Genomic DNA, 12,941 nt, shown 5'->3' with positions numbered 1-12,941 from the left:
AATGTGGAGCATCTGCGCCTCGATCTTGCAGATGGCGCGGAGACGCATTGGGCGTCGAAGTGAATGAGCGTGCAGGCGGCAAGACGCGTGTTTGGCGGCTACGAGTATTCTCCTGACATGACTGTGGGTGTGGTAGGGCGCGCGTGTAGAGACTTGGCGATGCTTCTGTTGTCTTCTATCGCAACTTCTCCTCCCCCAGCAGTCACTGCCTGAAGGAGCAGTCCAGAGTGACTCGTCGTTGCTTGCGGAGCGCGTGCCCGAATGTTGTGGGACGGCGTTTCCTCGGACATCCGCGTCGCCGCAACTTCAGATCGATGCCATCACCATCTTTTGCTGGTGCACATTGACGAAACGACCATGGATCGATAATGCTGAGCCTCTTGTCGCGGGCTGCGAGGACTAGAGGATCATGTCACTGCCCGCAATGCCTCCCTACACTTCAGCGCACAGCCGGGCGAGCAGGCACGAACGCAAGCGTCCTGCGGCCACAATACTGGACCTCCTCGACACTGTGGTACTCGGGCATTTTTGCCGCGGCAGCGACGTGCGATGCTGGTGCCAAAATTCAACGGCGGCAGCAATGGAACGAAGCCATCGATGAAGTCAAGAAAGATCTGTGGCAAGCTAGTCGGGCCGAGGACTGGAAGGATACCCATCGCAAGATTGATCTTGATGAGCAGCCAGCTCTGGATGACCAGGAGGGAGAAGGCTATGACGAGTGGCAAACAATCGCGGCTGAGGATGCACAATCCGATGCGTCAGTACGTGCTTCGACCGAAATCGCAGAAGACTTCGACTCGGAATTGGCTCAGAACCTAGACAGCAGCTCACGTCGCACACACGTCCCATCTTGGCCGACTACCACTGCGTTACCACCTGTGAGGCACCATTTGCCCTCGCAGTCCATCTATACCTATAGGTTCCGCAAGCAGACGGCTGATGCGAACCGATGGGCTTCCAAGAAGCTGTCAAGAGTTGAACTTTCGATGGATATGCTGCAATTGAGGTTCTTTCTCTGGCTCCACCATCATGGTGTCGTCGAGCACGTCGCACGCGTGATGCCAGTACCATATGCCGAAGCCATGATGCAGTACCCAGGCAGCCTCAAGCGTGCCTTCGCACAGAAGAAGGCCGACTTCGATCGGCTACTCCACACACACAAGGACGATTCTGGTCAGTTCCACTTCAGTCGATCGCTCGGGGATATAGCCCTATGTCACTATGCCGAAAGTCAGGATGACACATTCCGCGAAGAACAGCGCGAGCTTCAACGCGAAGTCGACGTCCTGCTAAGCGACGATGTGGTAACGCGCGACCACGGAGAACCTCATCCTAAGCAGTTCTTGCGAATCGCAGACGTGTTCTGCCGCCTTTCCATGTCTTCTGTACCACCCAACATTGATATCTACAATACCTTGATTCACAGACTGCGCAAATTGGGACACTACCGACTGACCGAAAACGCCATCTCCGCCGTCCTGAATAGCAAGATACGGCCAAACGAAGTCACGCTGGCAACCGTCTTGAACCATTACACCGACAGAAATAACGTGCACCGATTCACCGACTGGATGCGACTCATACGTGGCGACCGAGGCGGCTTGATGGAGCCTGCACCATGGCTGATAAGAGCACCGTGGCTCGGCAAATCCAAAGCAGACTTGGGGAGGATCGTCCATCGTAGAGACAAGCCCGATCGCTTGATCCAGCTGCCATATCCCACGCCTTTGGTCTTTGACGCCGTAGTCAAGGGTGTGCTTCACTTTGGCGGCTTCGGAGAGGCTTTGGAAATCTGCAAAACGATGGGCGACGAAGGATGGGGGCTAGATATGCGTGGTTTTGGCATGCTCTTGAATGACTGTGCGGTTCGCAGTGATTGGAACTCCGGTCTTGCTGTATGGAACGAAATCCTGAAGCTCCAAAAGAAGAGCACGCTCAGGATAGATGGGCTCAAGACCACAGAGATCATCATGACCCCACTCTTTGCCGACATGTTGCGACTTTGCCGACGCTGCGACAAGAGACAGGCATTTGTAGCAGTATGGGACCAGGCCAAAGCGACGCATCCGACACTCATCAAGCATATCATGTCGATGATCAACGCTGACAATGCCGCCGATAGGCAGCAGGCAAGCCGCGTGGAAAAGTCGGAGGAACAACCAACGCCTGATAATCTAGCCCCCTCTAGAGCCGAATCCGACGGCACCTGGCCATCTAGACGAGCGGCGTTGAATGCACTTGCGGAGCTACGCGCGCAGCATACCAGTGAAGTGGCCGATGCTAATTCACAGCAAGAATACTTGGCTCTGCAGGCCGACGTGGACTTTCTGAGACAGATGGAGAACCCTAATGCAACAGAGAAGCCAAAAGTACGCAGCCTGGCAGAGCTCGCGAAAAGCGCGTATAGCCTCATTGCCTCGCACCCTGAGACTCTTGAGAAGCGTGTGAGCGCAACACACAGGGAAGAATTCCCGGCCAGAAGTGACGGCGAGCCGCCTGTGTCGTACACAGAGCTGGCGAAGAATGCATATCATCTCATTGCGGATCACCCAAGCACTCTCGCAAGACGAGCGCGGACTCCAGGCATTTCGACAACAGATCCATGGCGTTCGAGCCATGTCGTCGACAATAATTCTCAAGATACTTTGACACAACCTGATTCGTCCGAGCAGGGCCTTGACGAAAGCGCGGCAGACTCGAATGACCAACTTTCGGGAGGGCCTGAGCCGATAACTTACAGCTCTCTCGCCAGGAATGCTTATCGACTCGTCGCAGATCCTCCGAGTACCTTGGAAAGAAGAAAGCCAGACATTTCGAAAGTGGGTACTGGCAAAGGCCAGACGCCGCTCAACTCAACGCCTGCAAATGCAGCTGGTCGCGACCAAAGCAACTCGGTTGACGTTGAACAGTCGAGCGCTCCAAAAGGCGACCGATGAGGATCAGCGACATCCGGGTTTGCGACAGCATGTTACCTGGCATTCGGCTTCAAATTCTGTCTGCCATACTGTACTTGTATGCATGCATCTTTCCCACTCTGATATTGTGGTAATCACAAGAGGATGCGATCAGCGCATGGCTGCTCTGCATAGCGAGGGCGTTTGGAAGAGGTGGACGGCAAGCGATTGATTTTTGAACATAGATAAATTGATACCCACACGCTCGCGTGACAATCAACTACACAAATTGCACGAACATTACTTGTTGTGCTGAGACCTTGATGTGATACTGTACATCATTTCATGTCGTTCGTTATGGGCCATGCATGCTTTTCAAATCAAGCCGATCTCGTCCAAACACCATTCTCGAGTAGCAAGATTCCCTCTAGCCACGACGTCGCCTCCCACTTCACAAAAAGACATGGAATCCACGTGCCTTTTCCCGAAAGTGAGTCATACACCACCACCTGGAACAAGCATAGTTAGCGAATATATCTCTTGCAAAGACTGCACTGCGCTTGCAATAGAACGACTTCAACTGCAGCTGATGACAGGACTGCAAACATACCTGATCTTTCCGTTCGCACATGGAACGTATCTTTATTTCTCTTCAAGTTCTGGTCTTCGCGGTATCGGACAGCGAAATATGAGGCTGCTACTGCCGTGAGGGATATGAATGCTGTGTTGCGGCGGCTGTTGACGAGTGTTAGTACTCTCCTGAAAGGCAAATGCGGGAATGAGATGAATTGTACGTTATGTAGCGTTCCAGACCCATGGTTGCGAGAAGCTTTGATTCTGTGGTATGGAATCGGGAGTACGCGATGCTGGGTGGCGAGGGCTTGGGAGATGGGCTCGAGTGGGCTTGGAGGTTGTCGATACTGCTTGGATGTCTTGTGCTTGAAGCTTTTGGCTTGATGCTATTTGATGGGTATACTGATATGCCAACTGGTCGGTGAACACGGTCGATTCAACGCATGCTTTCGAAGAAGTGTGGTCTGCCTGACCGACCAGGCGCACTGGCCCGGATGGCAGTGGTTGGCGGCCGGTCTAGCGAGAGATTGAGTTACACTTTCCCCCAGACCCCGCAAAATGGTGTCGATGGAGGAAGGTGTGGCGACGGTGACGTCTCGTCCTACCTCTGTCGTCGCCAAGACTACTGGTTGCCTGCGCGTTGTCGAGACCATCGACACAGCTACCACACCACTCCGATCTCCATACCACCAAACGAGCTCTACTCCACTTCCAACACCACTAGCTGCGACGAACACCGCCACCATGGCCTCCAGCTCGAGCGCCACCCCGCTCCTCTACAGCTGCATCGCCTACAACTCCACCATCCTCACCGAACACACCTCCAGCGCCAGCAGCGGAACCTCCAACCTCGCCTCCATCATCCTCCCCAAAATCGACCACAAATCCGCCCAAAAACTCACTTACACCCACCAAGAAAACTTCATCCACTACATCGCCGATGCCTCCCCTTCATCCTCCGATCCTTCCTCCCTCAGCGCCGCAGGCCTCACCTACCTCGTAGTCGCCAAATCCGACCTTGGCCGACGCGTCCCATTCGGTTTCCTCGTAGAAATCAAGAAACGATTCTTGGCACAATATGATCCCGAGCGCACGACATTTGGGTCTTTACCTGCCTACGGCGCTGCGGCGTTTAATTCAGAGTTGAAGAAGTTGATGGTGGAATTCGGAACGACGAAAGCAGGGCAAGAAGATGCTTTTCGAAATGTGCAGAGTGAAATCGATAATGTGAGAGGGATCATGACAGAGAATATTGAGAGGGTGTTGGAACGCGGTGAGAGGATTGATTTGTTGGTCGATAAGACGGATCGGTTGGGTGGGAGTGCACGGGATTTTAGAGTGAGGAGTCGGGGATTGAAGAGGAGGATGTGGTGGAAGAATGTGAAGTTGATGGTTTTGTTGGTTGTGGTGATTGTGTTTTTGTTGTATTTGTTTGTGGGGTTTGGGTGTGGGCTGCCGGCTTGGGGGAAGTGTGTTGGGCGTGGTTGAAAGATGGGATGGATGGATGTGGAAGTCAGATCGCCAGATGCTGCGTTCGAAGGCATGTAAGAGTATGCATCGGGAGTGTATGAGTGGGTTGCGGGCAACGGAAAGGCGAACAGGAGCACTGACGAATGATCTCAGCTTTATGATTACTACCCTTTATCAGTACATACACCAGTAATACGACGATAACGCTGACGACGACAATGCCCCATTGTACAGATCTCAAGACTCATCACTAGGATACTCGGGGCAGATCGTGACATATTCAGGCACAATGATCCAGCATCCAGATAAAGCCAACACAAGTACAAAGTACGACGATCAGTCTATCGCGCACCGCAGCTCTTACACAGCAGCCGCCTTGAACAACACCTTGTGCACTTTCCTCGCCTCGAAATCTCTATAGGCCTCCGGCGCATCCTCCAGAGACATGGCCTTCCCACACAGCCACTTTACTTTGTCCTACTGCTTAACCAACAACGCCAGCGCATCCTCGAAGATCGACCGCACTGGACAGCGACCGAATGCCAGCGTGGCGTTCTTGCTATAAAGCTGAAAGCCCTCAAGTGCAAGGGCATGATTGTGCATCCCCACGGATGAAATGGACCCCCAGGGCCGAATGAGATCCAGGCTGAGTTGTAGAGCATCCGGATGGCCGACCACTTCCATCACGACATCGGCACCTCGCCCATCTGTGGCTTTCATGATCTCAGCAATCGGATCCTGTTCGGTCAAATGGATTGGAATCGCCCCCAATGCAGCTGCCTGCTCGAGACGCTCCGGCACAGAATCGATCGCGTAGACTGTGTCGACCATAGTCACTGCGCAGGCTATTGCGCAGATTCCCACCGGTCCACAACCGACCACTACACTTGTAAAATTCTGACGATCGCGGGGCTCAAGATTTTTCAGGAACCTGCTCGCAGCGAAATAGCCCGTAGGGAATATGTCTGCCATGAGCACGAGTAATTCTTCGGGAATGTTGCTTGGAGCCCGCACGCATGTTGTATCGCAGAGCGGGACCCGCACGTACTCGGCTTGCCCGCCATCGATACTATCTGCGGATAAGGCGTTGCCGAAAAGTTGTCCTTGACCGCATCTCGATGCTTGACCCCGGATGCAGTAGAAGCATTTCCCACAGGCTGTGTAGAATGGGACTACGACCTAGTGATTATGATTACTAAACGACACTTCTCTGTAGGATTGAATCTCACATGGATGCCACTCGCTCCGTACATCGCGAATACCTCAAGCGGCAGCCAGGAACTTTCATCATCTACTCACCTTTTCCCCAATCGAAAACTTCTCGACTTTATTACCAATTTCGACAATATCTCCCACGAATTCATGTCCACAAATAAATCCTGCCGGGACTTTGAGCTGTCCACGATAGAAGTGCAAGTCGCTGCCACACAAAGCTGAAGTCGTGACTTTGAGAATGCAGTCTGTCTCGTGTTGGATTTTGGGGTAAGGTTTGTCTTCGACTGCAACTTCGTATGGGCCTTTGTAGACGACTGCTCGCATTGAGACTGGGGGCTGAGATCCAGGCATGGTTGACGAGGCGTTGCTCTGGTTTTCCTTTCGATTATCGCGCGGATCTTGAATTCGAAGTTCAGCGAGATCAAAGTCTGTGAGTAGTAGGTACATAAAAGAGTGGGTCTCGTAGGGCGTCACTTGAAAAGGTGCGAAGAACCGCCGAGGATCCAATGAAATGCTCTTTATATAAGTCAATTTCTGGCAGGACTTTTTCTTGCAGCACGAACTCCTATCAAGTAGGGATATTAAACATGCAGCTTGCAGATTGACCAGGCTGTTGAATTGCCTTCGATGGCGGCTGACTCACCGTGGACAATAATGAAAGGAAAAGGTTGATTTCGATGACACTGCAGGGTTATGGACACTTCCTTGGTTGATGAAAGAACTGTAATTTGGAGACTACAAGACGAAAAGACCGCAAGGTCGGGCACATGTTGCTTCCACATTGATGACAGTAGCATGTCCAGTGGATACCTCCTAGTCGTTGATTGACCTTCACGATCAAGATTCCGGGGATTGGCTGGGGTTAAGCAAGCAATTTTAGGAATAGGCTTTCAATGCTTATGGAATGCTTCGAAGTTTTCTATGCAGAACTGTGCTGAAGTCAGACGCCATGCCGGAGAGCAGCATGAATGGTCATCCTCGAGAAGTTCACGTGCGAAGTTATTGGATTGTCATCACGGCATGTGATATGAGTATGTCACAAGGGTGAGAGTTACAGGGTGCGAAAAGTTGTGTCGATTGGTTTGCTACCATCTTGCAGAGCCGAGCATAATGTGGAGCTCTAATATTCTTAGTTAGTCCAAGCTGTGCAGGTTTCCACTCTTGGCCATAGAGGCGACTGCGCTGACCAGAAGTGCTGCGTCGACGATCTGAGCCATGCTATTACTAAACTTGACCGGCATGTGAACGGTCACAACGCAGACTCTGCACTAACGTCATGCTGTCGTGTCAGGGATACTTTCAATGCATTGGCTCTGTGCCACTATGCCATTGGGAGAGTGTTGGCACGCACAACAATCACAACACGGGAAGACCCGCAAAGTCTTGGCATCGTGAGTGAATACTTTCACAAACCTATGGAGATGTACAACAACCACCCACACAATCCCCTCCTCAACGTCCGTTAACAACATCAATGCCCATTGATCTTTCCAGGCAACAGACCCCTCTCCTTAACCTCCGCAATCAAATTCACAAAGTCCTGATTACCATTCTTCGCCTTCTCCTCAAAGGCTGACCAATGCGTCTCCATCCACTGAGTATCCTCACCTGCACCAGGAATAAGAAAGCCCGCTTCGTAGCCGCCGACCATTCCACCGAGTAAGAAAAGCGAATGCAACTCCTTTCCCCCATCCTTCCCAACAACCTCCTCCCACAACGCCACAACATCATTACTCAAATCATCCCAGTCTTGTTTGGTGCGACTCGGCCCGACTCTGACGTTCGCGATAATGTGATTGCCGCGTTTAGGAAGTCCTCCGGCGAAGTAGACTCTGTCCGCGAAAGGCGTGAAGAGCACATTGACAAAAAGCTTGGGTGTAGTAAATTTCGTCGAGTGGATTTTCGTTATGCCTTGAGCTAGTGTCTCTTGTTGTTTCGGGGACAACTCAGATGTGTGACGGATTTCGTAGAGAGGCATGATTGTCGTTGTCTTTTATTTGGAAGAGGATTGTCGTTGTTTAGTAGGGTCTGCTCTTGAGATTCTTGCAAGTATAGTCTTGCAGACGCCAGAAAGATCTCTTTATATCGGACTGTTGTTGATGTTGCACAATGAAGCTGACAACGTAGGACGAGAAATCTGTCAGATCTGAAGACTCCTGTTGTTGTCAGCTCCAACGGAGGTTGGTAATCAGCAGGTAGTTCGACAAAACAGCATTGTGGCCGAGGTTCACTCATCTTCAAAGCTGCGTCTGCAAGATGACGAAGTGGTCGAAAGCTTGATGATGAGAGAGAGCTTCATCCCAAGCTCCAGTTCCGCAGGCCAGTTCCTCTGCTTCGCAAAGCTAGACCTCACGGCTTTCCCAGAACTAGAGTTTGAGGCGCAACACAATGCAATAACATTAAACTTCTACCAACGAAGCCGTTCACAGCTTTGAACTATCCCTGTCAATATCAAGTTACAGCAGTCGAAACAATGCTCAACAAGCGCCGAAAAAGCTGATGCTGATAACCGCTAAATGCAATCCATCGCTCAAAAGCACAAGTACAGAATCGCCTCCGCCCGAGTCCAAAGCTCTAATGTATCATTCCACCCAATCGTTTCTTGCATCTTTGAAATTCGAACATCTTCATCGTCGTTGCTCGTAGTCGTACAGTTCGCCGATCCACTCTAATCCTCATCTCGTTCGCTCCTCCTTCCAAAATCAACAAGCTCATCATCACGTATCGCCGTAGTCGGACGCGCGGTAGCAGGTCGAGCAGAAGCGCTTTCCCCGGCATTGTCTTCTTCATGCTCTTCAATCTTCGGTTGAATCTCAATCACGCTCCGAACAGATTGCGGACTAGTGCCCTCTTCATCGGGCTGTGATTCGCGAGCCAGAGCATGCAACTGCTCGTGAGACTGCTGCAGTTCGCTGCCACTTGAAGCAATGGTCGGAGCACCTGTCTGCCGACCACTGCTACCCGGTCGGAACTCGTTCTCCTTTCCTCGTTTGCTATTGCCTCGTGCCAGTTTCTTCCCTGGACTAGATTTCTTACTTTTCTCATTCCCTCCAATGCGGCCAATCGCGATCTGGTTTCGTGGCGTTGACCATCCTTGTCCTCCAATTGCAGCATCTCGAACGTCTATGTTAGTCTTCGAGGCAGTCTTCTTATGAGATATGCGTTTCGGTGCGCTGCCGGAGTCCGCCTCGCTTTCCCTTCTCGAAGAGTTTGTTTGCTGGCTCATGTCCTTGATCTCCTTCAACACTTCTCGGAAGCCTTCTTCAAGCGTATGCATCCTCGCCAACATGATGCGATTCACCATGCCCTTTTCTTCCTCCTCGCTACGTCGACGATCTTCCTCAGCCTGTCGACGTAGATGTTGCTCACGCATAAGCTGCTCACTGAACGAAGCAGGCATTCCGTCGATACCTCCAGCATCCATTCCAGGCGCACCAGTGAATTTGTTGTCGCCAATCTCGCTGGCCAGATCTAATGCACGCGCATTGAAAGATGTCACTCGTGGCCGTGGTCTGTCCAAAAAGCTGAGCCCGCCCATGTTCGCAAGGTTGGGCGCTGTCTGCTGGCGAGTTGGCATGATCGGCCGAGCTTTGGTAGACTGTGTCGTGCCTCGTTTGGGAGTTCGCGTGCCTGGTACCTGAAGGCTTGATGAAGGGTCGATGGCGGACGCTTTGTTGACTCCGCCACTGGTCTTGGTTGTGACACCTCGTGCTGGCTTCTGGTTTGACACTGATGAATCATAATTTACTTGAGGTGCGAACAGGATGGTTCCACTCGAGGCTTGCCGTTCATGCTGGGTACGTGATGGCCTGGCAGAAATACCGATGCGATTTGCATTGCCTCTCGTGATCTCGGGCGAGTACTGCAACGTACGAGCTCGTGCAGCGTGCGACATTTGGAGTAAGGGCGAATTGGCTCCCAGTGGTGTCTGGAAGTATTCGGACTCGCTTTCATCAGCAGGAGTCTGAGCTTCCTTGATAGAAATTGCGCTTTCGCCGAGAGCCGGAGTATTGGCATCTGATTCATCGTTGATCTCGTCATCGCCATCAGCTTCAGTGTCATGTGGTAGAGTATCTGTGCCTCCTTCGAGATCTTCTGATTCCTCGACGATGCGATAGGGTCTCTTGGAAATAGACCTCTGGTGACCATCGCTTGCGATACTGCGAGTAGCTGTTGAGAAGTCTCTGGACGGCTTCATCATCCTGAGACGATCACCGGTGTTGGCACGCTTCATCTTAGGTCGCCGGTACTCCAAGCGCTCGAGTACGCTCCTTGGCTGTTCGATTGGCGGACTGGCGCCACCTTCGTTATCGGCATCTAGCATCCACCGATCGACAGCGTTTTCCTGTCCGTTTCGATCGACCTCCATCTCTCTGGTTGTGGTACGAATCGTGTCTCCTCTGAAAGGCCTTCTGAACACCTCATCGAGGGCACGATCCTTGCGAAAGCTGACCACCGAAGGCTCCCTGAGGCGATTCGCAGTAGCATACGGCTCTGGTCGCGAGCTGAATGCGGCCGGCTTGCGATGGTCGACCTCGCGTCGTTCGATCAATTCCACAGGCGCATAGCCACTTCGTGACATGAACACGCGCTCATATAGGAAGATGACGAACAAAATCGGAGCGTGAGTGATCTTGATGACTGTTCTGTTGCCTTTGACGTACTGGCGCAGTGGTACCAGGTAGCGTAGAGGACTCAGCACCCAACCTATAACATTGGTCGGCGGGATGTAGCTGAAGAGCGCATCGGATTTGACCATGGATATTGTGTTGACGGCGAACAAGAACTGATGCTCTTCCTCGGCGTTCTTGACGATCGCCATGAAGCTGTTCGTCAAGACCGTGATGAGAATAGTCACAATGAGAAAGTGACATATGGTCAAGAAGACGGCAAGAATCGTTCTGCCAAGCACATTGTAGTCTGCCCAGTGATCCCACACCGTGGGCGTGAAGCCCATGAGAATCTGGAACAAAGCGTACACGACGTCAGTTGCACTCGTTCCTTCTGGTGCGAACGACAGAGAAAGGGCAACGAAGAAGCCGGAACAGCAGATGACGATCAGTATCAAGACAGCCATCAGATCCTGCACCATCATTCGGAACGCAATGAGGAGCTGCGAGAAATAGCGGTAGTGGTCCAGAACGTTGAAAAGGCGAGGGAACAGGAGGATGGCGGTCGATGCAAGGACGTCGTAGGCTACGCCGGCGATCCTGTGTCTTCCACTGTCGGCAAGAACAATTCCATACAGGCGCAACACGTAGTATACGCCGAAGAGGAAAAGGATGCCGAGATCGAATGCATTCCAAAAGCTGAGGATGTACAGCCCAAAGCCCTGCTCGGTGAAGCCAACAACTTCGTCCAACATGTATCCGATGCTCCAAAACCAGAAGAGCACCTCCAAGGCGGTAATCTCAATGCTTCGGTCGGCAAGCACGAGGATGAACAAGGTGAGCATGGCTGCGAAGGATAGCGTACTGAAAATTTGCCGATACCTTGGCACTCGCAGTCGACTTAGCTTGAATAATGATGCATCGCGGGGGTTGTACAGAGTGACTGTCCTTCGGAAAGTCGGCTGCTCAGGAGGCGTTTTGGTCTGCTTGCTGGTATGTGCCTTCCTCGACAGGACTGCATCGGCTGGCAGTTCCGATCCCGCACCCGTCGTGCCATAGCCGACCGGACGACCTCTGTTCTGAGGATTTGTTTGATGCTGCTTGCGGTGCAGGTTATCCGCCTCAGAGTGGAAGACAATGTTGCCAGCCCAAATGGCCTCGAGGTGCTGCACGACGAGTGGGTGTGCCAGAAAGCGCTTCGCTTCGGCACGAATGGCAATCTCAATCGTACTCACTCTTGCAAACCTACCTTGCGGCCTTCGCGCTGCGGCAGCAACAGGTGTCTCCATGCCTTGCAGAGGGTCGAAGTCGTAGGACAGCGAGTCGATCAACTCGCGGGTGGAGAACTCCCTCAGCAACCGCATGGCGAGGAGCTCGCTGATCAAGGCCCTTGTCCGACATACTCCAATGTTACCAGGCGTGACCTGACCCTCCTTCTGGAACTGCAAGCAATTCGCGAGCAGAGCACAGAGAGTGGCTCTGTTGAAGTGGTCTGCCCTGATCTGGCTCTGTATAGGCTTCACCAAGAACTGGCTGACCTGCGGACTGCGCAGTTGATCCCACGACAGTGTGGTCTCGCACCTCTGCACGATCAACAGTCTCAGGGCGTGTGTGATGTTGTACAATGGCAGCCTGTCAAGGTGCGCCGCTGAGAAGATGGGTAACAGTGGCGTCTCGACGGCGTCCCCATCCTCGCCCTCCTCATTGTCCGACTCTTCAAGATCATCGTTGTCAATGTCGTGTCGATCGAAGTAGCCGCCATTGGTTCGGTGTCTCGGGGAGATGTCGTCTTCGTCGTCGTCAAAATCGATATCGTCGCCCAGCAGTCTCTGGCCGACTGCTCGATGCCGCGATCGTTCGGGGGAGGAGGCCGTGTACCATGGCTCATCTTTGTTCCTGTCGTTGTCTCGGCGGCCTCTGCTGATGCTTCGGAACAAGCGCAGCATCGCTGACGAGTGTGCGTGAGACACGTCTCTCCACAAGCAACCCAGCAGTCCCAGCGTTGCCGCAAAACTCGAGTCGAGTCCACAGCAGACGGCTCGTGCACGGCAATATCAACAAGCGAGGTTGCTGCTGTCTATTTCATGCTCGAGCGGGCTGGAAAAGACTGGCGGAGGAGGAGTCCGTCTCCCAGCGGTGGCGACATGGCTCCGGTTGCCTCTCGCCCGTTCCCTCCTTA

General features: G+C 52.6%; 5 protein-coding genes across 5 annotated transcripts; 2 read left to right on the top strand and 3 right to left on the bottom strand.

Moving 5' to 3' along the window:
• Positions 1-368: 368 nt before the first annotated feature.
• CKM354_000452000 (uncharacterized protein) lies at positions 369-2,936 on the top strand (the record flags this gene model as incomplete). The annotated part of the gene is made up of 1 exon (XM_044799758.1): positions 369-2,936. The coding sequence occupies one exon, from the start codon at positions 369-371 to the stop codon at positions 2,934-2,936; it is 2,568 nt and encodes an 855-aa protein (XP_044655693.1).
• A 1,275-nt stretch (positions 2,937-4,211) lies between these two features.
• CKM354_000451900 (uncharacterized protein) lies at positions 4,212-4,955 on the top strand (the record flags this gene model as incomplete). Its single annotated transcript, XM_044799757.1, has 1 exon — positions 4,212-4,955. The coding sequence occupies one exon, from the start codon at positions 4,212-4,214 to the stop codon at positions 4,953-4,955; it is 744 nt and encodes a 247-aa protein (XP_044655692.1).
• A 342-nt stretch (positions 4,956-5,297) lies between these two features.
• On the bottom strand, positions 5,298-6,503 carry CKM354_000451800 (uncharacterized protein; the record flags this gene model as incomplete). Its single annotated transcript, XM_044799756.1, has 3 exons — positions 5,298-5,352; positions 5,419-6,116; positions 6,237-6,503. 3 exons carry the CDS (start codon positions 6,501-6,503, stop codon positions 5,298-5,300), a joined length of 1,020 nt encoding a protein of 339 aa, XP_044655691.1.
• Positions 6,504-7,623: 1,120 nt separating this feature from the next.
• On the bottom strand, positions 7,624-8,130 carry CKM354_000451700 (uncharacterized protein; the record flags this gene model as incomplete). Its single annotated transcript, XM_044799755.1, has 1 exon — positions 7,624-8,130. One exon carries the CDS (start codon positions 8,128-8,130, stop codon positions 7,624-7,626), a length of 507 nt encoding a protein of 168 aa, XP_044655690.1.
• A 690-nt stretch (positions 8,131-8,820) lies between these two features.
• Positions 8,821-12,708, bottom strand: CKM354_000451600 (uncharacterized protein; the record flags this gene model as incomplete). The annotated part of the gene is made up of 1 exon (XM_044799754.1): positions 8,821-12,708. The coding sequence occupies one exon, from the start codon at positions 12,706-12,708 to the stop codon at positions 8,821-8,823; it is 3,888 nt and encodes a 1,295-aa protein (XP_044655689.1).
• Between the last annotated feature and the right edge of the window lie 233 nt (positions 12,709-12,941).

Source organism: Cercospora kikuchii, assembly GCF_019650295.1.
Source record: "Cercospora kikuchii DNA, contig_00003, whole genome shotgun sequence".
In the NCBI taxonomy this organism is placed as follows: Eukaryota; Fungi; Ascomycota; class Dothideomycetes; order Mycosphaerellales; family Mycosphaerellaceae; genus Cercospora; species Cercospora kikuchii.
Note: the sequence above shows the minus strand (reverse complement) of the source record. Positions and strands in the feature narration are given on the sequence as shown.